Source organism: Nannobrachium achirus, assembly GCF_963921795.1.
Source record: "Nannobrachium achirus genome assembly, chromosome: 12".
Classification (NCBI taxonomy): Eukaryota; Metazoa; Chordata; class Actinopteri; order Myctophiformes; family Myctophidae; genus Nannobrachium; species Nannobrachium achirus.
In genome coordinates, this window is record NC_137832.1 from 23216264 (window position 1) to 23244255 (window position 27992).

Sequence of the window (27992 nt, forward strand, 5' to 3'; positions counted from 1 at the left end):
CGGTGGAGCCGGAGGCGTGGAGGAGAGGTGACAATGGGAAAATCAAACAGCAAGCTCAAACCCGAGGTGGTGGAGGAGCTGACAAGGAAAACCTACTGTGAGTAGCTTCCTGTCCTTTCCTTGTTGAGCTATTAGTCAATGCAGTGCAATTTAAACTTCCTGTCCTTTCCTTGTTGAGCTATTAGTCAATGCAGTGCAATTTAAACTTACAAGTTTAAGGAGTAGTTCACCCCCAAAATGACTTTTTTTCTATTGATTACTCATGCCATGGAGAGTAGAGTTCAATAATATTTTTAGTTTTTTGTCGCATTCCTACGACAAAAATGTGATAACAATAAATTTACCCCCATTCGTTCCGGATGGGGACCCGTTTCGAAACGGGTCCCCATCCGGAATCAATGGGGGTAAATTTACTCGAATCAAATTTTTGTCTTAGGAATGTGACAAAAACCAAAACATATTATTGAGCTCTACTCTCCATGGCATGAGTAATCAATAGAAAAAAAAGTCATTTTGGGGTTGAACTACTCCTTTAAACCAGGCAATGTCAAGGAAGCAAACACAGCTATCACCATGTCCCCTGTTTTGAGTGTCACATAGAATCAAGAAGGTTTATTTTTTGGTCGTCAAACGTACTGTGCCAGTATTGCGTAGTATAACATGTTATGTTACATTTTCCAAATTAGACTACATTCTGCCAGTTGTACTTCTCACAGGTGTGAAGGCCTGACTGCAGGCATGAATTGTATTGAGAGATTCTAAGCCAATTCATGCAATGTCTGCAGAATCATTATTTGCAGACTAATGCTATAATTGTCAGCAGGGAATAAGCTGGCTCTGCAGATATAAAAAATCACTTTGATTTTGATTGTTTTGGGTTTAGCGAAAGTTTTTTAAATCATGCTGAAGTGAATCAAGTGATGAATATGGAGACACTGTCTGAAGCCTTTGCATCATTAGTTACGCTTGCAGCTTAAATGATAAAAAGCAGTACTATTTTCACATATTTTTTTCAAGAATACATTATGGCATAATATGTTTAGTTGTACAGCATAGTCTGGAGAATGATAGGGATGATGTGAGAAAGAGAGAGAATCATTCAGATTACAAAGTGGGTTGTCTCACTTGAGGCATTACAGCACTCCAAAATGACAGTGTTAAGAATAGGCCAATTCTGCCATTATCTGGCCTGTTGTTCCTTTCAATATACATGGTAATGAGTCAGATACAAATACTTTTTGTGACCATTGTTCAGACATGAGCAATAAATAAATAATATATATGAATCTGTTATTTTGTTATTCCCGTTGCTTGTTATTGTGCTGCAGTGTGCAGGTGCTGGGTGGGAGTTGACAGCCAACGGCTGCTTAATAACAGTGTTCTTTGCATGGTGGGTCTCCGTGGTACAAACGAAGGAAGGCTGTTGTGGCAGGAAATTACTGTGGAGAAAGATTGGGCTTCGTGCTGAGATGGGGTGTTTGCTACTATCCTTTTCTTGCTCTTTCTTTCTCTCATCTCTTTGGTCATGCCTGGCTGCATCTCTCTCTCTGTCTATCCTTCTCTCTTCCTTTTCTCTCTCTCTTCCTTTTACCCATATCTCTGCCTTTATCTCCTAATTACCCTCTTTGAGCAGGGAATGGAATAGTATCATTAGGATGTTATCTGGTTAGCATTGCTTAGAGAGACACCGAGATTCCCCTGACAGCATGATCATTGGTCAGTCTACCTTGCTCTGGTCTGGTTTGACCGTGAACCTTTATCATTTCAAATTCTCCCTTGTATCCCATTGACTCTTTCTTTCACGTTGTCTACTGTTTCTGTTTGATTGTCGACAGAGAGAGTGGGGAGTCGGGACTTCGTAAAAGCTTAGCCATTTGTGTTGAGTTCTCAGTGGCAAGAAAATAAAAGTTAAAATGTCCCCAGTAATTAATGCTCCCTGGGGGGGGGGGGGGGGGGGGGGGGGGCTGCTATTCCTCTCAACATTGTGGGTAGGTAGGTTGATTTAACTTTCTCTACTGGCTATTTCTTATCTATTCCCTCCTCTTGTGGAAGTTTTGGAAATGCTGAAACACCCTTATGAGCTAATCATTATTAGTTTGGTTATGAACCATGGCAACGGTTACCTTTGCCTACTCGGAAACAAACCAAAGCTGAGACTTAGATTAGCTAATGTTTTCATGCTCCCAGTGAAAGCAAAGTAGATTTTTTTTATCTATATATATATATTACAGTACTTGTGCTTGAAGCTAGACTACCTCAACTAAAAAATTGTGTACCAAATTAGTAGTCTTGAATCGCATGGAAAGACCAACCGTGCTATTAAACTGACCACGGGGTGTAGAGTAGGTTTATGTATTGGAGTGGCAATGCAAAGTCTGATTTATGCTTAGTTGCATGCCATGGCGTGCGCCAAAATTAGCAGATCTTCAAGCTCGGCTATTGGAGTGGCAATGCAAAGTCTGATTTATGCTTAGTTGCATGCCATGGCGTGCGCCAAAATTAGCAGATCTTCAAGCTCGGCTATTTTATAACTAAGTAAAAATCTCTTGTAAGTTGTCAGATCCATATATAGAAGGTCTCAGTAGTGACAGAATGCAAGTTGGAGCATTGTAGATCATAGCTATACCCTACTAGGGCCAGCAGGCAGGGAGTGGGCACTGTTCTTTCCTGCATAGGCTGATTACATTACCGACCATTGCCTCTGAGTTATGTAATATGTTCTGATGAAATTGTTTTAGCTTTGGTGAATTGCCTCCATTTTTTGACTGCATTGACTTTTTAGGCCAATTTAATGGTTGCTTGCCTTGGCTGTCAGTCGTGAGATTGACCCTGGCTGGCATTTACAGTACTGCCTAGGAATGGGTCACATGATGGGCGTCCTGGTTGAAACGCTGAGCAAAGCAAATTGAGGCCAGAATGTATGTCCTGTATACCTGACCTGGCTACCTTATTGATAGCCTCTGTATTCTTCTGCTCCCCACTGCATTAAGCAAGGCAATGCAAGTTTATTTGCATATACCGGTAGCACATTTCAACAACTAGGCAATTCAATTTGCTAGTTTATGCAAAACATTTAGCATTAAGACATTAAGAGCATTGAGACGTGCAAAATAAACACAATTTAAAAGGACACATGAATGCAATAATAAATAAAATAAGAGAATAAAATGCACAAGCAATGAATAAAAGAACTATAGAGTTGACTAGACCTGCAGTTTTCGATTTTTGTTCCAGAATCCAGATTCATGAGTTAGATCCTCCGCTAACCCATTGACTGGGATTTCAGCCCACGTCAGGCTACAGCAGTGGTTCTCAACCTTTTCAGGCCGCGACCCCCAAAAGAATCATATTTTAACTGGTGTGGTGACCCCCCCACACTGACGAGCACTATAAGAGTTGAGCCATTACTATGTGAGAAAGAGTTGAGCCATTATACGGTTCTATTGTGAGAATAGCAGATCTACATGCTTGTGAGCATGTAGATTGACTATTTTCACAATTTCTGCCATTTTCACAATTTCTGCCTCTCATATTTGACAATTTGGCCAATGTTTAATTTGTAATTTTAGAGGTATTTAAAAGTCCTCATTAGAATGTGCAGATACCCTACACTTAAACGTTACGCTGGTTTGTTTACGGTTGAGTGAGAAAACAATGTTGCACATTAACTCAGTTAGCGCCGGTCGACTTTCAGATCAACTATCTCACTATGGACTTCCCTGCCAAGCGACTTTAATCGACTTTTATATAAAAGCATTGTTTAAGCTTTTATTTGGGTTAATAGACGGAGCGAAATGGTTAGCTTAGCTTCGGATGGTATCAACACGTGAACCGTGAAAAAAAAGGATACGATTATGACGTCACCTTTAAACCAGGTCTTCCTGTTTATATTAGCCTCTGCTAGCTGCTAGGCTCAATGCAAACCATCCGACCCTTACGCAGCTTCACTAGGTCGGATTTTGATTCGGAAACTTTCTGTGTGGCATCTGTATACGTTCCGGTGCCCATACCGATGGTGGTTTTAGACGATCAAGCACGAATTGAACAGTATTGAGCTCAGATGGCGGCCCGCGGGTCTCCCATTCAATGTCAATGGGGAGCGATGTCATCGTCCCATCCTTGAATCTTGTGAATCTTGTGGTATGGTATATCAACCTGGCTTTGAAAATAATGTGATCATGATGATAAAATATAGCTATTTCCTGGCGTTATAAGCGCACATTCATATTTAAATTTGGCTGGTAATTTAAGTTAATCATCTGGGGACCCCCCAAAATAATTTGGGGACCCCCCTGGGGGTCCCGACCCCCAGGTTGAGAACCACTGGGCTAGAGTAGATTGGCGGGCATAAGGTGACTTGGTTCTTGGTTCTGTAATCATGATCAACATAGGTGGTAATAGAGGTCCTTTATCCGAGCAGCTTATATTCAGACTGCCTCTCCCATCGGACCACCAGGTTAAACCAATGCCATTGATTTCCAGCGCTTGTTTTTAGCTGTATGCCCAGGGGTTGAGAGGAGTGAAATTGCTTTTGGTTACTTGAGAAAGAGAGTTAAGAGTCAGGGGGGAACCCGGAAGGGATTGCTTGATTAGTTACTGGAAGATGAAAATGTGTGGGCATAACACATCCGGCTCCCTTATTAATCTATTGCCTGACCTTCATTCCTTCTTCCACATTATTTGTCTTTTCTATTTCCTTGCATGTTGTTTTCAGTTGTCCTGACTACTACTGCTTGGATAATTTATTAAAGGCAGGTTAACAGATACTGTATAAGAGAGAGTAACTAGGTGCTCAGTGGAGGTACAATATTTGAGTTAAAAACGTGTGGTTGGTGCTTCTAGGATCAATGGGACTACAATTTACAATTACAATTCAGGCATTTAGCAGACGCTCTTAATCCAGAGTGATTTACAATAAGCAAGGTAATTAGGGATGCACCGATATGGAAATTCTTGGCCGATACCGATGTTTAAAATAACAATTTAGCCGATAGCCGATACTGATACCGATATTATTTTATTTCGGTTTTGGTGTTTTTTTCCCCCTTTTGGGTCAGGGAAACAAATAAATCAACAATAAGAAATAACTGTTCAGAATATACTCTCTTGGTAGACTGCAGATAACCAACACACCAACACAGCCAGCGCAAAATGTATGCTTATCAACAACAGATAAATATCGGCTACTGCCATCGGCTACTGCCACCATGTCAGCTTTATTTGCCGATACCGATATTGACCGATAATGGCAAACATCGGCCAATACCGATGTGTGGCCGATATATCGGTGCATCCCTAAAGAGAAAAAGAAATGTAGATAGACCAAGCACCTAATCAGTAAAAAAACCTTATGTAAAACCTAAAAATGCTATCTAGCTTTCATGTATGATCATTGAGGGTAGGCGAATGCTACGGTAAGTGCTATGGGCTTAGGTGGTGTCTGAAGAGGTGAGTCTTCAGGCCACGGCGGAAGCTATTGGAGTGAGTCTGTAGTTCTAAGTGCGACAGGGAGTTTATTCCACAGTTTGGGGGCCAGGAGGGCGAATTGTCTAGGACGAGTGGATTTTTGTCCTGGGGTTTTTAGCAAGGGTTCTGTCAGCATCCCCGTGTTAGCTGATCTGAGTGAATGGGTGGGGTTGTAGGAGTTGATGCAGGCTTTGGAGGTATGGAGGTGAGAATTTTGGCTGGTTGAAGACCAATGGTGCTGCTGCATTTTGGATCAGTTGGAGAGGCTTAAGTGCACATGCCGGGAGGCCAGTGAGGAGAGAGCTACAGTAGTAGTGATTGTGAGCATAGATGACAGCACCAAGGGATTTTGTGTACAGGGAAAGTACAAGTACAGATCCCTGGGGGACTCCAGGTTAGGAGGTTGTGGGGGGGGGGGGTTTAAGGAGGGTGGAGAATGTGGAAAAGAGCTTCCTTGGGTTAGAGGTACAGGATTGGATCTTGGTGTGGTAGTAAGAGGATTTTGCAGTGGATAGAGAGAGGGAGAAGATAGAAAGGAGAGAGTGAAATTGGGAGAGGTCGTCTCGTTGCTTCATCTAGCGCCACTTCCTTTCTGCAACCCTGAGAGGTGTTCGCTCAGTTCTGAGGGTTTCAGATAGCCAGGGGGCCAGCGGACTTGGGCGTGCTGGCCTGGAAGAGAGAGGGCAGTGATGGTCAAACGCAAAGGAGATAGAGGAGAGAAAGGACGATGTTGCAGTGTCGGGTGGGCATCGGAGGTGGGAAGAGAAGAGAGAATGGATGAGGAGAGAGAGGAAGGATAGAGTTTTCAGTTTGCGTCAAGTGGTGACGGTCAGAGGGTGAGAAGGTTTAGGTATGAGGGTATGGAGGGAGAGGGAGAAGGTTAGTGGTCGGAGTATTTTAGAGGGGTAGCAGAGAGATTAGAGGGAGAGCAGGCTCTGAACACAAGGTCCAGTACATTACCCGCTTTGTGGGTGGGAGGGGAAGGGGACAGGGATAGGCCAAATGAAGACAGAAGGGATGTAACAGGCAGACACTTCTCTGCAGTCCGTAGAATGAGGGGTCTTCCATCCTCCGGAAATGTGCTGATCAGAGAGTCAAGTTCTTCCAGAGAATTCCCAAGGGTCCCTGGGGGGCCATAGAGAACAATGATGATAAGAGGAGCCGGTTGCGTTATTGAAATAGCATGTCATTCGAATGTGGATAGAGAAAGGTGAGAGAGGAGATACGGACATTCCATTTGGGGGAGGTTAGAAAACCTGTCCCACCCCCAATACGACCTGTGGGGCGTGGGGTGTGGGAGAATTTATCTGCACTCATAAACAAGAAAACATTTTATAAATGTTGGGAAAAGGTGTTTGAACAGCTAAATCTGCCCTTCAATACACATTCAATTTGAGCTTTGAGTTTTATGGAGTGAAATAGGTCCACCCTGGCAAACTCACCCAAACTAACTACTACTATAAACAAATACAATGATACTTGTTACAGTATATCATTAATAAACATATTCATATTCATAATTTTTTTACCTTTTACAGTAGAGACATACATAGCATTGCAAATATATCACATCGAGCGGCTTCCTCCACTGGTGATTGTATCACTGTCACATTTCCATTCTGCTACCTATAGGGTCACCTTTTCAAAAGTTCTCCTTTTAAGTATTTTTTTTAATAAATGACAAGAGTCAAAAAGTCATTGTTGTTTAGATATTGACTAGTATGTAAATATCAGAAGTTGTCCCTTGTCTATTGCTCTACCTGTAAACTAAGAGCCATGTGATTATCATGTGAAGCCCGAGTTATACATGTATAGTATTTTATGTAGATCTATAATATTTTTGCTGTGCGACACCAACGCCACTAAGCATCAATCGGAGTTAATGAGCAAGGTGTGAATTTGACAAGTTTGCATTTTGAGTTTGACAGTACTTTTTCCCGCGTCTCATAACACAGATTCATTTTTTTTTTTGGTTCACTTTAAAAGATGATGGTAGCTGTGAGAAAGGATTAGGCCAAGATGATCAACGATCTGACTACTTGGCTGTTACTGTTGCTTCTAACAATAGCAAGCAACATTTTGTTCTAGGCCACCCAAAGTTTTCCTGTCAAAGCTAATGTCACTCTTCATTTCTCTTGCAGTTACAGAGAAAGAAGTACAACAGTGGTAAGCATACATTTTTTATGATGATTTCCTCCATTACCGCATTCATCCATTCCTCCCTTTGCCTGAACAGTAGTGAGGTGAAGTGAGCTGTATGCTGAGATGTCTTCTCTGGCAAAAGATCTGGAGGAGCCTGGGTCTTAAGTTGGCCCACTTGACTATTCACTTTGATAATTTGTTGCTCATGATTTACTTACTTATTTTCTTTTTGGGGCATTTTATGCTTTATTTAGAGAAGAGAGTGTAGAGAGACAGGCAAGACATAATGGGAGTTTGATTGGAACTCTGGTCCTTGCGACTGGTCCTTGCGACTAACAAGTAGGAATATGGTCAGTGCTGTACCACCCCAAGGATGAAATATTTTAAGTGTTTTTAGCCCCTTTTCGACTGCAGCTTTAGCACCACACCACATTACACCACACCACACCACACCACACCAAATAAAAATATCTACTTTTTTCCATTACACAAAAGTACCCCTATCGGTAAGAAACAAATTGACCCTTTTAACTGTGATTATAATACAATATAAATTTGTATTACAACTATCCTAAATTATAATACACTATAATGGATTATAACTGTGATTATAACACACTATAAAGTATTAATGTATTACTATGATAATTATAATACACTATAATAGATTATAATAGTGGTTATAACAACAATAGAATCTATTATCATGTATTACTATATCCTGGTGGTCTAAATGAAAAGTCAAGGGGAGCACACACTGGACGCGGGCGGCTGCGCAGCGTCGCGACGCACGTGAAGTGCCGCGCGGTAACCCCAACTGGATGCGGCGTGCTGCCACACAGCACTGTCAGCACATCCATTTCCTCCGGTGGGGAGAACCATGGGAGAACATGTTCACCGCACGGCAACGCTGGAAAAATAGAACAGTGGCGTATCGGCGCGGCAGGCGAGGCGAGGCGGCAGACCCGCGGCTGCGCGCGTCTGACGCCGCTGGTGTGGGTTAGTTCATTGAAAATAATGGGGCTGTATGTTTTGCCGCGCCGCTTCCGCGTCGCCTCCGCGTCGCCTCCGCGTCCAGTGTGTGTTCCCCTTCAATGAGTGATCAGTCATTATGAAGTGTTTGGCTCTGTTTGGCCTAGCTCAGACCTACTCTAGATTGGATACTTTTTAGTACCACGTTTAGTACCACTTTCACACCACTCTACCCAGGTCCTTGTAGTGGAAAACCTGGCACAAGTGGGCAGTGTGGTGTGGAGTGGTGTGGTGTTGGGCCAGTGGAAAAGGGGCTTAGATAGTTTATTTGAAGCCAGCTGTTTTCTCCCACACATCGAAGACAAGACATCTTCTGAAAATAGAGTGACTTCGAAGCCTTGATGATACCAAGACTGAGTGACCTTGAAGCCTGATAACACTGATGCAGTAGTAGCACTTCCATGATGCATTCATCAACAACCTTTTTGCTCAGTTTGCAGCATGCAGGGCCCCGGCCATTTTTCTTTTAGCCACTTAACTCCATGGCGACAGAGGCTCCATAAGGTTGTTGATGTGTGTAACTAACTGTGAAATACCTACATGGTGTCCATTCATCTGTGTATGGCCTAATCAATGAGCAGAAGACAGCACTTTCTTCTCTGCTTTTGTGCTTACCCTGTACCTATTATAAAATTAACGTCACTTTCAGGCAGAAACCTTGTATATCCATATTTCATGTATTTTGCGTTTTTTATGTTTTTTTTTTCTTTTTCTTTGTAAATGTGAGTAAATAATAACCACATTCGAACGATCTATTGGAACACAGGTTATTACTATTACTGAAAAGTCACAACGGTTTTGTACATACAAGGTTTCCTCCCAACAGAGCCACAGTATACTTATTGTAACATGTCAAGATTCTACATATTAAATTAACAGCAAAACCTCTGGCCCGGGGGCAAGTGGCAGAACAGTGGGGTCACGGGTTGATGAGACTCATTAACAGTTGAGGTATGCTGCTCTGCACATACATTTTTGCACGGTAAGCACAGGCGCAGTTACACACAGCGAGAGGCACGGGGCCAAGAGACGTTTCATCACCATTATGATGATGACCCAAGCTTAAACGAAGAGCACACTTCAGTGCTCCAGCCAGGGACGTGCTGGGCCCCCGATTCAGCCCGGGAAAAAGAGTTGGAGAGGCCCTCATTGCGCACTATAGAGAGAGATCTCTCTCTATAGCGAGAGATCTCTCTCTATAGCGCTGCTGCTACTCAAAGATTTGCCATTTCAGATCATGACAAGTGACAAGCCAGTGGGCCAATTACATGAGTTATATTTCGTTGTTGTCGGGTGGAAACCTTGTATGTCCAAAACCGTTTGTTTTGTATTTATCATTTAAAAAATGATTTAAACTAGTGAAAACAGCCAATCAACAAGTGCTTGTAGATCTGCTGTTTTCACTACTTTTGTGCAACGGCCTTGTATGATGAAGCAGGGCTTTGCTTTGCGAAAAAAAATTACAAATTTGAAACTTGGAGATACAAGGTTTCTGCCCGACAGTGACGATTTACTTTGTTGGCCGCCCAGCCCCCAAAATGGAACAAAGCCGAATTTTTTTTAATTTATTTTTCCTAATGGCCGGCCTGGACCGGCCTGGGAATGAACCAGCCGTTCGGGAGTTGTCCCGCTTTTCCCAATGGCCAGCACGTCCCTGGCTCCAGCCTTGGCTTAGCTTTAATCGTGACCTGACTCTGCATGCATGAAAGGATAGCGACGCCTCACGAGCGAGCTGGTTGCTACTGTTCATGGCCTCACTTAGGAGGGAAGGAAGGAGCCACGGCACATTCACACTCACACTCAGGGGTGTCACACCCAATTCTGGGCCCTGGGTACAACGTTTCACTGTGGGCCCCCCATGAATGTTCTTCATAGGGGGAACTGGGAACGCATTATTACGCATTATTTTGTGCTCTAACTATTGAAAAATAGCAGATATACAAGCTGAATATTTAAAAAAAATATTTTTTAACTATGTTCCTATGTCAGTGGTGCTCAAACCTTTTCATGTGAAGGACCCCCAAAATGATATATATTTGGCTACGGACCCCCATCTAAAAATATTTCATTCCAAGGACCCCTCCAGAAGCAAAATTTGAATTACAAATGTTCGCTTAAAAAATACATATATTCAAAGATTTTACACCCATTTTCACGACTTTTCAAAAATAGCAGATCTACAAGCTCGCAGCGCGGCACTCGGTGCCGCGCTGTGAGCTTGTATATCTGCTGTTTTTCAATAGCTAAAGTATAAAATAATTAAGGCCCCTCCACCTTGGGCCCTAGTAACTCAGTCCCACTTTTCCCCCCCTTGTGACGCCCCTGCTCACAGTCACATAGCAGCAGCCTGAGTCAGCCTACACACACTGGGCTACGAGCAGGTCTGACTACAGCCTCACTCTGAGAAACGTAAGGATCCATTTGGGATCCATTTTTAACACTCAGACCATTTTTTCTTACAGTACGCAGACACAAATAGCGTATAAATTGGGTTTAAAGTGATTTTGTCTCGCCAGTCGCCACAGAGCTTTGTTCTGTACTAGAAGGTCTGCGGCAATCACGCTGCATGTCCGAGTGTGAGGGATGAGATGACATTACACCAGGAGAAATACCAGATGGTGTGCAATTAGAGGCATAGATATAGATGAATTAGCATACTTAGATGAACGCCCGTGTTGCGCATTATATTGGTGCTCCATTCTAATTCTCTCAGTGGCGTCAGTTCAGAAAAAGCTAAGGTATGGCAACATGACTGGTGTCTTGCACGCGCGCGCAAGACACCAGTCATGTTGCCATACCTTAGCAACATGCATGATACATTTATTTTAAGAAGTACATTCTATTTCCCCCCCCGTTTCTACGGTTTCTTGGGCTGGATATGGCAGCCTGGAATGATTGTTCAAGTGCAGCTAAACTTGGCATGTTAGTAAACGTGCCACAATGAACAATAATGAATTGCACCTGTGCAGCTGACCTGCGGAACCTGGGAATATACCATTTTGTCAAGATGGGGAGAAATATAATTGCGACCGAAGGTCGCATATAGTCTGAAAAACTGTGTCGCTTGAGTGACCTTCCTTCCTTCCTTCCTTCCTTCCTTCCGTAACCTTCCTTCTGTAACCTTCCTTCTGTACGGGAGTGATGTCAGTGTGATGTCAGCGAGTTGTGACATCACTTCCTGTACGGGGCGGCTACACGAAATGTGGATAACACTATATATGGAGATAGTTCAGTCCATCATGTCATATGGGACTACCGTCATAGACAGTAGCCAAAAGAGAAGGATACACAAGACTAAGAAAGACAAAAAAAGGAGGAGGAGGATAAAGATACCAAAAGGAGAGAGAAGAAAGGGTGGATGAGGTACAATGTGTCTCAGAAAAGAAAATGTAACAAGGAGGTGGCAACGGGGCGGCTAGATAAAGTTATTAGGCCTGGATCCGACTTTAAGTCGACGCACAGGATTCCAGAAGTGTAGCGCTTATTCGCTCTTGTATCAAACTGGTACTCGAAACGTTCTTAGAATTTAATATATATTTTCTAAATTAAATATGGGGGCGGCTGTGAAAAAAAGAGAAGAATAAAAAAGAAAAAATCGCACCAGTGCGAAGTGAGCGGTGCAAACTAATTCCTGCGCAAATCAGTGTTGATAGGCATGCATGGCAATATTCTTTTTGTTGTGTATGATGTCAGTCTAGAGGTCTGCTCAGACTATATAAGTCTTTTTTGTCATTTCTCATCAGTTAGTTGACCAAGCTACGGATTGTAGCTTGTAAGAGTGTCATAGTGTAATGATAAGTGACCTTATTTACCTCCAGAGAGGCCTCCAGAGAGGCGAGAAGAGGCCAGAAGATGAATATTTTAGTTTTTCAAAAGTCTGTTCATTTGTATTTTAAACTTGTATTACCTGCCTATCATTTATAACCTGTAAGATTTTCCACAGTCTGTCTGTCTAAAAGTGTGGTTATTTTATCGCTTATAAGTGATATTCAGCTAATATAATTTTGAAATTCAAGGTTAGCACCGCTCAATAATTTTTTATGACGTATTTTACGCGGCCTAAACGCGTTATGACGTATTTTACGCAGCCTAAACGCGTTCTAAATCAGGGTGAACCAATCGAGTGCCTCTGTGACTATGACATCATGGACAGATCAACAGAATCGAAGTGTTTCATTGGTCTAGCGAACTCATGTCATCATCGTTTGTGACATCATAGTTTTGGTAAAAAAGCGGTCTATAGGAGCGGTTAGCACCGCTCAAAAAAAGGAGGAGGAGGATAAAGATACCAAAAGGAGAGAGAAGAAAGGGTGGATGAGGTACAATGTGTGGTATCCTCCTTGTCAAGCTCGACGTTGCACATTTGCACCTATACATGGAGAAATGGAGCGAACCTGTTTGGCCTAAACATGGAGATGTGGTACAGAATGACTCGTATATGGGCATAAAAAGTATGTCATGTGACATCACTTCCTGTACAGACAGTCAGACAGACAGCCATTGACTCCGGCCTAACAATGGCTACTGTCTATGACGGTAGTCCCATATGACATGATGGACTGGACTATCTCCATATATAGTGTTCTCCACATCTCCATGTTTAGGCCCTATCGCTCACACCCTAGGTGGGGTTGGCGATAGGGCCTTTCTGTGTGGAGTTTGCATGTTCTCCCCGTATCTCCTAGGGTTGATACCCTCACAAAAACATGAACAAACTCCCCCCAGAATGACAACAACTAGAATCGTCAGAGAAATGCTGTGGTTGGCCAGATAGTCAAAAATTGGCGCGAACTCGCCCTTTAGGGCGAGGTCGCATGTCACCCTGAGGTCGCATTCCACCCTCAGGTGTCTTACTAGTTATAATACCTTGTTAAAGTAACCATTTTGTTAAATGTTGCATTTGTAGTTATTTTACTGTAATTTAACAACATAATAACCAGCACAGATAGACAAAGAGACATTCATGGATTTATATTTAAAAGTAACGTTTATTTTCCCCCCTGGACCCAGGGTATGGTAGCTGCATACCCCTGCCATACCCAATTGACGCCCCTGAATTCTCTTCTAAGAGAACATCATTAGTATGCTTGGGACCCACCTGGAATTACTAACAGAATGCCATGGCACTGTGATGTTTCTGCCAACTTGACAGCCAGAGGAAAATGTCCTGCACAACACTTTAGCAACAACAACCACATTAGTTGCCAAGTAATAGAAGCCATCGCCAGTAATAAATATGTTATCTTTATGCTGGCTCCCTAATGAATAATGATACTGTACATGCCCACTGTGTATCTTTCTTACATTGAGATCACACAAAATGTGTTACTTAGTGTACCATATGTTTTACTTCATACGTATATTACATGTTCTCTTAATTAGCGTTACAGATCTTTGTCTGTAGTCTGCCAATTAAGGGGTTGGATAAAAGAAACAGGTTAAACAGTATCACAGAAATACTTTAAAATGCAGGCACTAATTCTTGCACCCAGCAGGCCTGTCTAATGCAGGAGATTAACGGTGGGAAATGGGGATTAATGTGGGTATTTGATTTTAGCAAGTGTCAGTGTAGAGAGTTTTCGCATTCATTAAATGGCTAGTAGCAAAATCACTGTCATCCGCATTTTACTCAACTAGGTGGCAGATGCTATGATTTATTGATTTTATTCATTCATTCAGATTGCAGTTGTGTCCGAAGAGGGACAGTGACACTGACAATACCTTCGAGGAAGGGCGAGACGCGCCCTATTCACGGACGGAACGCGAATCAGACGTGCCCTATCCGCGGACGGAACGTGGATTTAGACGCGGCCTTTCTGTGGACGATACGCTATACTCCGCGGACTTGTACACAGTGGCGACTGCCAGTTTAACATCCCGTACGGGAGGACCTGCCACCAAAACCTAACCTTAACCCTGACCCTAACCTCAGTATAACTATGCCTAAACCTAACCCGGTCCCTAACCCTAACCTCAGTAAAACTATGCCTAAACCTAACCCCGGTCCCTAACACTAACCTCAGTAAAACTATGCCTAAACCTAACCCTAACCTCAGTAAAACTAACGCTGGTGACATGCTAACCTGACGACGCACAGTCTTCCCCTGAGGACGCCCGTCGTCCTCACGGGAGGACGGAGCGACGCTGGTGATGCTAACCGCTCCGTCCTCCCGTCCTGGCGTTCTCACGGAAAGACGGTGCGACGCTGGTGAGATGCCGCGTGCACGTTTTTCCCAACGAGTTTGAGCACAACGGCGGGGGTGTGGGGGGAGGACGCGTCTGCGGTCGTGGACACTCTGGGAGCTCGCCCTTGCTGATACCTTCCCCCTGTTTCCCTTTAATCGAGGTCTCCAGAGTGGGAGACTGACAACTCCATTACAGACATGAAACACCATTCTTCATTCAGGGGACATTTAGAAACAGAGACAGGGAGACAAATAATCAGGTCAAATAGGTCATGTTTGGATTATAGTATACTATCCACTGTGCATCCTGCAATTTGAATACCAATTCATTCCATGTAGTCCCAGCCAAAGCGTTAATTTCTCGGTATATCATCAGACAATGAAAATTACATGGTTCCCTTCTCTCCTTGCTGAACTGCCTTTTCCCAGCTGTTCCACCGAGCTTTTCTCCGTCTCTTTGCATGGATCTGCCTTCATTATCTACCAGGCAGATTAAAAGTAAAGAGTTTTATAGTGAGGAGCCAGCTAGACCGTAAGAGGGAAGAGATCTATCCTGGGCGTCATTCTCCATTAGACTCCTCTGTCTCTCTCTCTCTCTCTCTCTCTCTCTCTCTCTCTCTCTCTCTCTCTGGCCTTAATTACAGCCTAGCCTCATTCTGGACCGCCTTGACTCAATCACAGATGAGCAAGTAAAGCTAACCGTTTGAACTTACCATTACATTGATGAGGAGGCTGTTTTTTTCCCCCTTCTTTTTATTTTTACTAGACAGGTTATTATTATATCTCTGTCAATTTCCTCCATCTCCTCCAAATCCACATTCTCTATTTCTCTCGACACCTTCTTCCCTTTTCCCTGGACCACCGCTAATGCAGTGTTTCTGTATTGAGCCGTACGAGGAAATTGCCTACCTTTGAGTGACTGTGCTTGAAATTGCTTATGAAATGCTTCTATATTTAGACAGAACTGAGATGTTAAGTCACTCTCTAGATAGGCCATCTCCAGGGGCTGTAGGAAGCTCATAGGCCTATCTATCAGTTATGCATATTACAGCTATATCAAGAGAAGACTGGAGTGTAATTTGATTAGATTTAAACACTCTCTGCTCCCACTATTGGATTAGCGTGTTCGTCTTATCTTCTAACCTGACAAATAGATTTGTGCTGTACGTTTTTGATCTGGCATGCTATATCAAAATGGATCAGTAATGCTTGTACAAGCTACAAACAAGCTGTAGTCTAAGTCATTAATAATTTAACGAATCTCCAGTTTCACTCTAGTTCTTTGTACTCCTAGCATTATAAAAGATTTGTTATGAATTCCTTATGTTTCCTTCTTTTTTCCTCTCAGGTACAAAGGCTTCATCAAGGACTGTCCAAGTGGGCAGCTAGATGCCATGGGCTTCCAGAAGATCTATAAACAGTTCTTCCCCTTTGGAGATCCAACTAAATTTGCTTCCTTCGTCTTCAACGTGTTTGATGAAAATAAGGTTTTTGCCCTGTTTTACATTATGTTCTACATTAAATTGTATTTAATAAAAATATTATGAAATTAGGGATGTCCCGATCGCATCGGGTGATTGGAGATCGGATCGGGGTGATTGGATCAGAATCGGGAGAAAAAGATCTATCCATAGGTCGATCCATATGTCGCAATTAAAAGTGAGTAAGTAGGCTAAGTAACGCCTCAATGTCTATAGTCTATAGCTGTTGTCACATTGTTGACATTGTGACATCACATTGTTGTGACATCACATTGTTGACATTGTGACATGACATTGTTGTGACATCACCTCATCCAAAGATCAAACCCTGGATATCTATACGTGGAGAGCTGGAGACGACTGGATCATCACCTAGATCTCCATATATGGAGCTGACCTCTACATCTGGTTCCCAGATGATGCCCTGTTAGGGCAACCACACTAATAGGATCCCTTTTATGCCCATACATATTAAGCCCATATCTGGGAATTCCCATACAATAGAATCACTTTTATGCCATCAATATTAAGCCCATATCTGGGAATGCCCATATTTGGACATATTGTGTCAGTTTAACGAGTGTGGTTGCCGCAACACGAGAAGCTATATCCACGTTGGATAGAATGGATACTGTAATTTAAATTTAAAAAACGACCTTAACACAATGCCTGCCAAGGGTTAAAAAAAAATCTATCTTAGTACTGCCCGGCTTTTTACAAAAAATTTAAATGAAAATAAAAAAAAAATTAAACATTTTTTGAAAAAAAATAAGCTCTCAGAAGATGTCCATTGCCCCCTTGCAGTTGGCAGAAAAATATAATCAACCCCAAGAAAAATCTATTTTTAGATTAACACACACAAACAATTACAGCATGTGGATGGTGGCCATTTTGGCAGCCATCTTGAAGAAGGTGTGCAGAAAGCTGATTACATGAATAACATTTTTATAATTTTTTATCAGCATCACAGGCTGCCCAAAGAGCTGTGAACACATTGCTGTCTCATATATTAGTGAACAGTGCCCCCCAGTGGCCAAAAACGGTAGAACGTACAGTAACGTGTAAGGCGGTAGATAGCTGGGCAAAATAGAACGTTTATAAACGTGTAAGGCGGCAGATGTGTTAATGGACATCGTGAATGTGTTTTTCTTTTTCTTTTTTTCTTTTTTTTTTTTGATGCATTGCCAAAAGATCAAAATCAAATGATCGGAATCGGATCGGGAGCAAAAAAAATGATCGGGGCATCCCTAAAAAAATGTGTATTTAAGTAGCGAGTAGTTGGTCTTCCTTCCATCGGATATAAAGAGATATGAGGTTGTTGTTTGATGTGGGAAGTTAGGAAAAGCAATGGTATCCTTTAAAGTGTTAGTGTTAATTGTCTCCACCAGTCGAAGGCATGGGGGAGAGTATGTTTTCCCCTTCGTCCGTCCGTGTGTCCGTCCCTCCGTCCGTGCATCCGTGCGTCCGTCCGTGCGTCCTCGCAGTTTGTGTGCACCTAATCTCAGTCGCCGTTGGCCCGGTCGCTGCCAAAGTGAGCACACACATTCTCAAATGGGCCTTTTCTAGCGCCACCTAGTGGCCGATGTTTGCAAAACACATTTCTGTGCACTACTCTTACAGATTTTGTCCACAAATCCTACAAATCGGTAGTCAGTATCTTGATAGTCATGTGTTCGACACGGATCTGTCCGATTTTGCATATTCCATCCTGATTGGCTAAGATTGGCTTCCAAAGTTTGTAGGATTGAGCCGTTTTGAACAAAATGCCTCAAATCACAAACGCAAAGTGCAATTATCATGAAATCGCACACACACACTAGGCCGAGGAAGAAATGCCACTTAATTATTTTTGAATCAGCCTCATGGTGGCGCTATAACAGGCAGATTTGTGGTTTTACCTATAACTCCACCGTTTCAAACTTTGTAAGCACACTCCCTAGACTAGAGGCTAAGGATAAACCTTTGCCCTGCATTTTTCACATCAGCCTTTTATAGCGCCACCTTTGGGCCGACTTATGTAAAACGTTTTTGAACAAAATGCCTCAAATCATCAACGCAGCTTGCGATTACCGTGAAATTTGCCACACATATTCCCACTAGGTCAAGGAACAAATGCTACCTTTTTCACATTGGCCTGTTATAGCGCCACCAGCAGGTAGACTTTAGCAAAACACATTTTTGGAACACAGTGCTTCAAATCATGCATGCAGTGTCCGATTGCCATGAAGGCTCTAAGGTGAAGAACATACCGGTATGCCACCCTTTTTACATTGGCCTATTATACAGTAGCACCACCAGGACGCATGGCCTGGTGGAGACCTGTGTTCGTAAGAGCACTGCTTCTAGTTGTCTCCACCAGCCGAAGGCAGGGGGAGAGTATGTTTTCGCCCCTGTCCGTGCATCCGTCCGCCTGTCCGTCCTCCGAGTTTGTTACCAGCTAATCTCCGGCGCTGTTGGCCCGGACGCTGCCAAAATGAGCACACACACTCCCTGGATTCCAATTCAGAACCTCTGCCCCACATTTTTCAAATGGCCCTGTTCTAGCGCCACCATGAGGCCGATGTTTGCAAAACACATTTATGTACACTACTCCTGCAGATTTTGTCCAAAAATCACGCAAATCGGTAGACAGCATCTCTACAGTCATGTGATCGACACGGATCTGTCTGATTGTCCATATTCCATCCTGATTGGCTGATATTGGCTTTCAAAGTTTGTAAGATTGGTCCATTTCGCACAAAATGCCTCAAATCACAAATGCAGAGTGCAATTAACATGAAATCGCGCACACAGGTTCCCACTAGGCCGAGGAAGAAATGCCACTTCAAATTTTTGAAATCAGCCTCATGGTGGCGCTATAACAGGACGATTCGTGGTTTTACCTATAACTCCACCGATCAGTTTCAAACTTTGTAAGCGCACTCCCTGGATGCCAATTCAGAACCTCTGCCCCACATTTTTCACATTGGCCTGTTCTAGCGCCACCTGGAGGCCGACTTATGTAAGACACATTTTTGGATATTACTCCTTCAGATTTTACCCAAAATCAACACAAACTAGAAGCAGTGCTCTTCCGAGCACAGGTCTCCACCAGGTCAGGTAGGTCCTGGTGGCGCTAAATGTGAAAAGGGTGCCTTCTTTGGCCTTTAACGGCAATGTGGCGCTGCATGGATGATTTGAGGCATTTTGTTCAAAAAAAGGCTGATGTAAAAAATGCAGGGAAAAGGTTTTTCCTTGGCCTCTAGGGAGTGCACATACAAAGTTTGACACTAATCGGTGGAGTTATAGGTGAAAACATGTATCGGCCTGTTATAGCGCCATGAGGCTGATTTGATTTTTTTTAATTGCCATTTATTCCTCAGCCTATTGGGAATGTGCATGCACAATTTCACCAAAATCCCACACTGCGTTCAGGATTTCAGGCATTTTATTCAAAACTGACCAATCCTGCAAACTTTGAAAGCCAGTTTTAGCCAATCAGGATGGAATATGGAAAATCTCACACATCCATGTCTATCACATGACTGTAGAGATACTGTCTACTGATTTGCGTGATTTTTGGACAAAATCTGTAGGAGTACTGGCAAAAGTTAGTTTTGCAAACGTCGGCCTCCTGGTGGCGCTAGAACAGGCCCATGTGAAATATTTGGGGCAGAGGTTCTGAATTGGTATCCAGGGAGTGTGTGTGCACAGTTTGGCAGCGACCGGGCCAACGGCGCCGGAGATTAGCTGGTAACGGACGCACGGACGCACGGACGGACGGAGGGGAAAACATACTCTCCCCCATGCCTTCGGCTGGTGGAGACAATCAGTACACAGTATCTCTACAGTCATATGATCAAGACGGATCTGTCCTGTATTAAATATTCGATCCTGATTGGCTAAGATTGGCCTCCAAACTTTGCAGGATTGATCCGTTTCAAACAAAATGCCTCAAATCAAACACAGCGTGCAATTGTAATGAAATTGTGCACGCATATTCGCAAAAGGCCAAGGAAGAAATTACACTACAAAATGTTCAAATCAGCCTCATGGTGGTGCCATGAAAGGCCTAAGATTGGTGAAGAACACATGCCACCGTTTTTACATTGGCCTATTATACCACCACCAGGACACGTGGCTGGTGGAGAGTGGAGACCTGTGCTCGGAAGAGCACTTCTTCTAGTTTAATGGTCTTTTAATAAGTGGTCATGTGAGTGTGCAAGAACATGACCACCTACTCTCTGGTCAACTGTAGGTTGGTTTCACAGAATGAAAGGACCAGAAGGTACTCTTGTTGCTCATAACAAATATAGAAATGCTACTCATTGTGCTGCCTTAATTACTGTACTGTCTGAGCCCTTTGTACTTTGCATGTCTGTAAATTGTATGCTGTCAGGTTGGTGTTATTTTTTCTTACTTTTTTTTGCAAAAACACAGATGTCTCTCCCTTCAACGATTTAACTTGATGGCTCATGATTTTATGTCGAAGCACTAAAAATAGCTCTTAAGCTGCTTATTATTTAATATGAATGGTGTATATGTCTTGATCTACAAGCTCACAGTGTGTCGCTTCACGCCACGTTGTGAGCTTGTAGATCGGCTATTCTTCAAGAACCACCGAATCAAACCTTTTCTGCGGCATATGGTTTGTCACTCCCTCCACAGGCATTATATTGATTTTGAGTCGGGGAGATCAGACAAGCCCTCCGCCTGATGTTTATCCGTGACCTTCATTAGCGATAGGCACCCTATGGCCAGAGAACTCAGTTATCGTAATAGGTTTTCTTTTTTCTGACTTTTATAGTCACAATAATTTGTCAGTTCATTGTCTCTTTAACAATGGCTGGCTTGCCAGATCTCTGAAAGATAGTCAGCCTGGCCTTTGGCAGAGGATTCGGGGTTGCTGCGGAGACAAGAGTCATAGCTTGCCTCAGGCCTTATGATTCCTGTTAATAGGCCTATGTCCAGGATGCTGGAACAGCCTTCGTTATGTGAATAAATTGGGCCCTATATGGTCAGTATGTGAAGTAATGAATAGACCATACCTCCATTAAGATGGAGTCAATTTGTGGTTCAGAAGATGTTTTTGTTTATTTAATTCATGAAATGCATTTCTTTTCATGCACTGTTGTGATCACATTTGAACGAGTTAGAGATTGCTTTGGTTGATTTTGTTAAATAGCATCGATCACAATGGTGGTTTGAAATTTTAATCTATTCTGTACTGAACCACTATTTTTCTGGTTAATTTTGTATTCAGTTACTCAGTGTTCAACAGACATTTATATTTATTTCTTACATCATGCCAGACTCAGTAGTATGCTGCAGGCTATGATTTCAGGAATCCAACTGGATTCTAGAAATTATGAATTGCTCCAGAAAGAACAAAACGAGAACAGAAAGATTTGACCATATAGTGTTATCCCTGAAGTCCATTTATTATGTACAGTATAATCAATGAAAAACATATTGGCCGCTAATATACAGTGGTTAACCGTGCATGCTTTAACTTTGCCGTGAACCAGTAGTATCCATCTTACTAATGACCAGAGGTGACATCTTTAAGCCTCGGGAGAGAGCCAGGTGCGGGGCAGAAATAGCAGCTTACGTACGTGGAGCAAACGTCTGGCCCCATTTTATTTTGTTGTTGCAGAAAACAGCAATGAGTTGGTGAAAAGTACAGCAAAGTAAGGTGTTCTTGTCGTTGTGCCAATCCCTTACACTTTCCATCTAACGTTCTGTCTTTCTTTCTTGCTGTCCCCTTCTGCCACACTGCAGGATGGCCGCATCGAGTTCTCAGAGTTCATCCAGGCCCTGTCAGTGACCTCCCGGGGGACCCTGGATGAGAAGCTGAGATGTAAGGCACTGGTTCCCAAACAGTACCATTTTTATGAGCCCCTTTGTTTTGATTTGTTTCCTACATTAAGTTTTTTAATTATTATTATTCAAAAATATTTTCAAAAATCAAATCAAAGATTCCATAAATTAAGAAACAAATGTTTAAGAAGTCGTGAAAATAGCCGATCTACAAGATCACAATGCGGCGTGAAGCAACATGTTGTGAGCTTGTTGATCTGCTGTTTTCGTTAGCTTGGGTCCCTGGCAAACGTCTAAATTCTCTTTTTGGGTCAATTCAATTCAAAGGAGCTTTATTGGCATGAGAAAACATACGTTTACATTGCCAAAGCAAGTGTCACAAATAAAATAAAAACAGTTGAAAATGGGGAACATATATACAGTTGGAGGGGGTACAGCATTGTGTAAACAGAGCTACCGTATGTTGCATTGTGCCATTTTATATACCGGTATATACAGGGTATAAAGCTTTTGGAACAAGTTGCAGCATTATTTCTTCTCAAAATGCATTTAAAAGTAGGGTCACGAGCTAAAAGGTTTGGAAAGAAACCACTGATGTAAGGAGCTTGACCTGTTCCATTACACCCCCGGCCTAGTGCATTTTGACACTCAAATGACAGGATTCAGGCTTGATTGTTATGCATTGCATAACAAAGAGGTCTACAGCAAATAAAAGGTGGCTGAAAGAAAGGCTACAACAGGCTGTTATAACCACAGGGACAAGGGCCCCTGATGTGAGAATTGGGGTCCTTAAATATAATTCTTGTCCCGGCACAAATTCCACTGTTAAAGCAACCCAATCAGTCAGAATAAAATCTTGGCATTGTACGTTTCTGTAAACCAAGGAGATGTTGAATCTCAACATTTCTGAACTGATGCGGATCAATATGCGTTCTAAAATGAAGGTATCATAAGGCATAGTTATTTTGGTTAAGAGTTAGGTGTAGGGTTAGGGTTAGCTTCCACAACATGGTCTGCATTCTCTTGTCATCAACATAACAAGATACACTGTACAGTATGTAGCAACATATTTGTTTTTGGTAATTTTTGAATAATATTTGAAGTTTTTCAGAAAACTATGTCTGGCCTAAATGGGACAGTGTGATTTACAAAGCAACATGTTTCATTTGTGTGAAGTAATTAAAGGGATTTGTGGACACTGTAAAGGCATGGACACAAATATAGCTCTTAGTTTGTTCCCTTCTCAATTACAAAATCATCTTTTAGAACTTTGCATTGCAGTGCACTGGCAAAACTGAAAGCTATTTTCCACTCAAGTGATTTTCTCTATGCAGGGGCCTTCAAGTTGTACGACCTTGATAACGATGGTTACATCACTCGTGATGAGATGCTGAACATTGTGGATGCCATCTATCAGATGGTGGTAAGTTATACCAAACATTGACTGTTTAATAATATTTGACTTGAACATGAATTACCACAAGACTATAGAGAGTATATCATGTAATGCTTTTCATTCCCAGGGGAACACTGTAGAGTTACCAGAGGAGGAGAATACTCCAGAGAAGCGAGTGGACCGTATTTTTGCCATGATGGACAAGGTCAGTGATTTCCAACACTTTATCACAGAAAAAAGGGGATTAATGCAGTAGTTGCATGCTCAAACATTCGAACATGAAACATTCATTTTTTTTATTCCATTTAAAAAGAAACACTATTACACAAGCGCTGTGATAGTCTTGCTGGAATGGTTATTTATTTAGCAATGAAGATAACTGAATGTGCCTTCCACTGCCACCCTTGGGGCTTGACTCTGGCACTGTAGAATTAAGAGCTGTTAGCTGTAGCCACCGCAGTGTCACTAACTCTGCCTGCGGTATGTAAACGTCACAGATACCTTCCTCCGCTACCGATGTCGAGTGCTAATGCCCAGTCCCTCGGCTCCCCGAGCCTCCTCAGCTTAGTGAAAGATGAGACCGAGCCTGATTGGGTGCGTGGTTGTCAGCTGCATGTCCCACCAGTGCCAAGCTCAGGGGCGTCAAAAGGGGTAGGAAAGTGGGACTGAGTTACCAGGGCCCAAGGTGGAGGGGCCCTAATAACTTTATCTATTGAAAAATAGCAGATATACAAGCTCACAGCGCGCCACCGAGTGCCGCGCTGCGAGCTTGTAGATCTGCTATTTTTGAAAAGTTGTGAAAATGTGTGAAAATCTTTGAATATATGTATTTTTTAAGCGAACATTTCTAAATCAATTTTTTCTTCTGGGGGTCCCTGGAACTAAATATTTTGAGATCGGGGTCCGTGGCCAAATACATATCATCTTGGGGGTCCTTGACATAGGTTTCTTGCACACATTTTCCTGATTTTTCAAAAATAGCAGATATACAAGCTCGCAGCGCGGCACTCGGTGCCGCGCTGTGAGCTTGTATATCTGCTATTTTTCAATAGTTAACATTCATGGGGGGCCCGCAGTGAACCCTTGTACCCAGGGCCCAGAATTTGGTGTGACGCCCCTGGCCAAGCTCAGCCCATTGGACTGGCCCTACAACGCAGTCACAGCTCAGTCATTTCATTTGTATGGGTGGAGGAGAGGGGGGCTACCGTCCAAGTGCATTGAGCTGGATCGCTCTAACAGTGTGGAACAGGACTGACAAGTCAAGTGACTACTAACTTAAGAACCTCTTTTGCCCCCTGCTGGCTATAAAGTGTATAAGCGTCTTCAATTGATCGAGGCGTTTTAAGTTTCACACCTTTGTCTTTTGTTCTTGCTTCAGAATGCGGACGGCAAGCTGACCCTGCAAGAGTTTCAGGAAGGGTCAAAGGCAGATCCGTCCATCGTTCAAGCACTATCACTCTACGATGGTCTAGTGTAGGACGGTGAGTGGTTTGTGTTTGTTAACCATCCAGTGACTACATAATTGGACGCGCTGATTGTTTTCACTTCCAGTCTGTGCTCCCACTTAATAATGATACTTGGCTCACCCTTATGTATTCTGAGAAGACTATAAAAAGCAGGATATTCAGACCGTGGGCTGGGTTAGAAAACGAAGAACCCATTGTCATCGCCCAGTTTGTGTTTGTGAATTATTCATTCAGATGCCCTACTTGAACGCTGGCAATCAAACAGTCGTGCAGCGCTGAGTGGAGATGGATTCAGAGCCCTCCCACTAAACCAGGGGTCTTCAGCGTTTTCAGGCCAAGGACCCCTTAGTTGAGAGAGAGATGAAGCAGGGACCCCCACAACCTGTTCATAGATTCCGTATAGTTTCATTGTTTGACAGCACAATCATCAGTGTATTTTGGATGCATGTCAATTTGTGTTTTCAGATATTTAACCACTTGAACCGTCAATACTTAAAAAACGTGACTTTTCACTCTGTACTAGTCTGCTCTTTTCCCCCTCTAGACTACACCTCTTTGCCGAAAATAGCCGATCTACAAGCTCTTGTAGATCTGCTATTTTTGGCAAGTGGTTAATATAAAAAAAGATTTGGAGGACCCCCTGCAGTAACTCTGAGGACCCCCTAGGGGTCCCGGAACCCCTGTTGAAGACCCCTGCACTAAACTAATGGATTTCATTGCCCTCTGCCAATTGTTGATGACATCCTGCTCAACATGTGGTCGAATGAGTAGCGAGAATGAGTTGTGAGACCATGCTTTCATAATGGAGTAATACCGTTTAATGGGCAACTTAGGAAAACAGCGATGAAGTCTGCCTGACATGTTTTTTATAAACACAGTAAAATCCTCAGTGTTAAGTTAACTATACGAGTTCAGTTCGGTTACATTTGCACACAAATTACAAAATCGATAAATTAACAACATTTTACTGTATGTGTGAAATGTAAGCGTTTTGTGATACTACCCAGTCTACCCAGCATTAGGGCATTCACCAAATATTCGAATATCAAAGTCACTATTCGACGTTGTTCACTGAAGTCGAATATTTGCTTTTTTTCCCCCCTTTAAAAAATATATAGTTTATAAAGCTTGGCTAGATAGGAAGTCATAAGAATGAGTTGTCAATGCCCCTGGTGGATGAATTTGTTAACCCTGACAAGCACTTGGAATTGTAGGCATTACATTTAATGTGACTCGGTTCCGCAGATAAATATTGTGAAAATAGCAGATCTACATGCTCACAACGCCTTGCAACGCGAGGCGTTGTGAGCATGTAGATCGGCTATTTTCACAATGTTCGCCTCTTGCTTACTTAATATTTGACAGTTTGGCCAGTCCTGTCGAATATTCGACTATTCGAATACTTTGAGGTCGAATAATTCGAATACTAAAAATCACTATTCGTGAATGCCCTACCCAGCATAATCAATTCTATGGTTGTCATTATTTCCTATTTCTCAGGTGGGTGCTAGTCCAGTGTCAAACACATCATGTACCAATCCAGCACCATCACACCTGCAATGCGAGGACACACACCACCTGCCCTCCAATATTACCTGCTCACCTGGAAGGGGATTGCGTGAAGACCATTTGTTTCCGTTGCACTCCCGTATGGCATTTGGTGTCATTAACCGCAACATCGTCATTTATAACTACGGACGGTAAACAACTATATCCTACAGTGTCACAGAGGAGTAAAAAAAAAGAGGAAATGTTAAAAACATGTACAGTAAGTGAACTCTCGGTCCTTTATCTGTGCTTCTAAACTTCTGCGTGGCATTTGTGTAACGCCCTAGGACTTCAATTAAGAGCAATTTCCGCAAATACAGTGTTGTGGCTGAACTGTGGACAGTCCTGAGGATCTTTCCTTTTAGAGTAGGGTGTAGCGTGTCTGGTTGATATCACACAGGAAATGTGTGTTTGACCTGAACAGAAATGAACTGCACTGCACTCACTGCATCTTCACCGCCGTGGAGAGACTCCCCGCAGAGCCGGAGAAAGGTATTCTTTTCTGACAGTGTGAAGACTAAACGCCTGATTTATTCTTGGTTGTGCGTCGTATCCCGCACCAAAAATAGCTAGATCTACAAGCTCACACTGCGTCCCAATGCACTGAGCGCAACGTGCTGTGAGCTTGCAGATTGGCTATTTTCAGTGCGAGACACCCAGTGCGCAAATTACTTAAGATGAAAACCAGGCGTAACCTTAAGTTATACAGCCATATTGTGTATATTTTATTAATGTAAATATGATGGTAATATTTTATTTTATGCTTTGCCGTTTCTTCATAAGAGGGGAATGACGTTTGAAGTTAAATGTTTTTATTGAAAGTGTTCAAATGAATTGCATCCTGAGGGTATAGTGGGGTGGGAGGGGTAATCTTGTTTTTTTCTCTGAGGAGCTGGTTCCTTTTTGTTTTTATTTGCAGAATGTTGAACGAGTGAGGAATTTTGTTTGGTCTCTTTTACTATGTTTGAGGACTCATGTTTTTCATTCCCTGTTAGTGCCAGTGGCAGCGCCTACACTATAATGTGGTCCATTTGGTTACATTTGTACATTTTCACAGTTACAAATGGTTAACCCATTTAGCACGGGTACACAGTGTTGTGTATTACTATTTTATGCTTTGACTATTGAAAAATAGCAGATATACAAGCTCACAGCGCGGCACCGAGTGCCGCGCTGCGAGCTTGTAGATCTGCTATTTTTGAAAAATCGTGAAAATTTGAATTTTGACCCCGATTCTATAAGTGTCTTTTGAATCCTTCTAAGATTTTTTGAAAAACCCTGTGTTTCTACGTCAGCAATCTGGCTAGCCATCGTCAAAGAAAAGGTGAGCTTGTATATCTGCTATTTTTCACTGGTTAAAGCTTTCAATAATTCTAGGCCTAAATGTCACACACAGTCACATCCTAAATGACATGTCCAGGTGACACAGAGCATTCACATCTGAATTGAGGCTCGTTTTTTATTTGAGGACACTGCA

The 27992-nt window shown here is 42.6% G+C and overlaps 1 protein-coding gene across 1 annotated transcript; it reads left to right on the forward strand.

Moving 5' to 3' along the window:
- Positions 1-18: 18 nt before the first annotated feature.
- Positions 19-26562, forward strand: LOC308295106 (neuronal calcium sensor 1). The gene is made up of 8 exons (XM_080738073.1): positions 19-97; positions 7608-7632; positions 16174-16312; positions 22067-22145; positions 23440-23528; positions 23629-23706; positions 24880-24982; positions 26468-26562. The coding sequence occupies exons 1-7, from the start codon at positions 34-36 to the stop codon at positions 24976-24978; spliced, it is 573 nt and encodes a 190-aa protein (XP_080594199.1). The 5' UTR covers positions 19-33; the 3' UTR covers positions 24979-24982; positions 26468-26562.
- The last annotated feature ends 1430 nt before the right edge of the window (positions 26563-27992 follow it).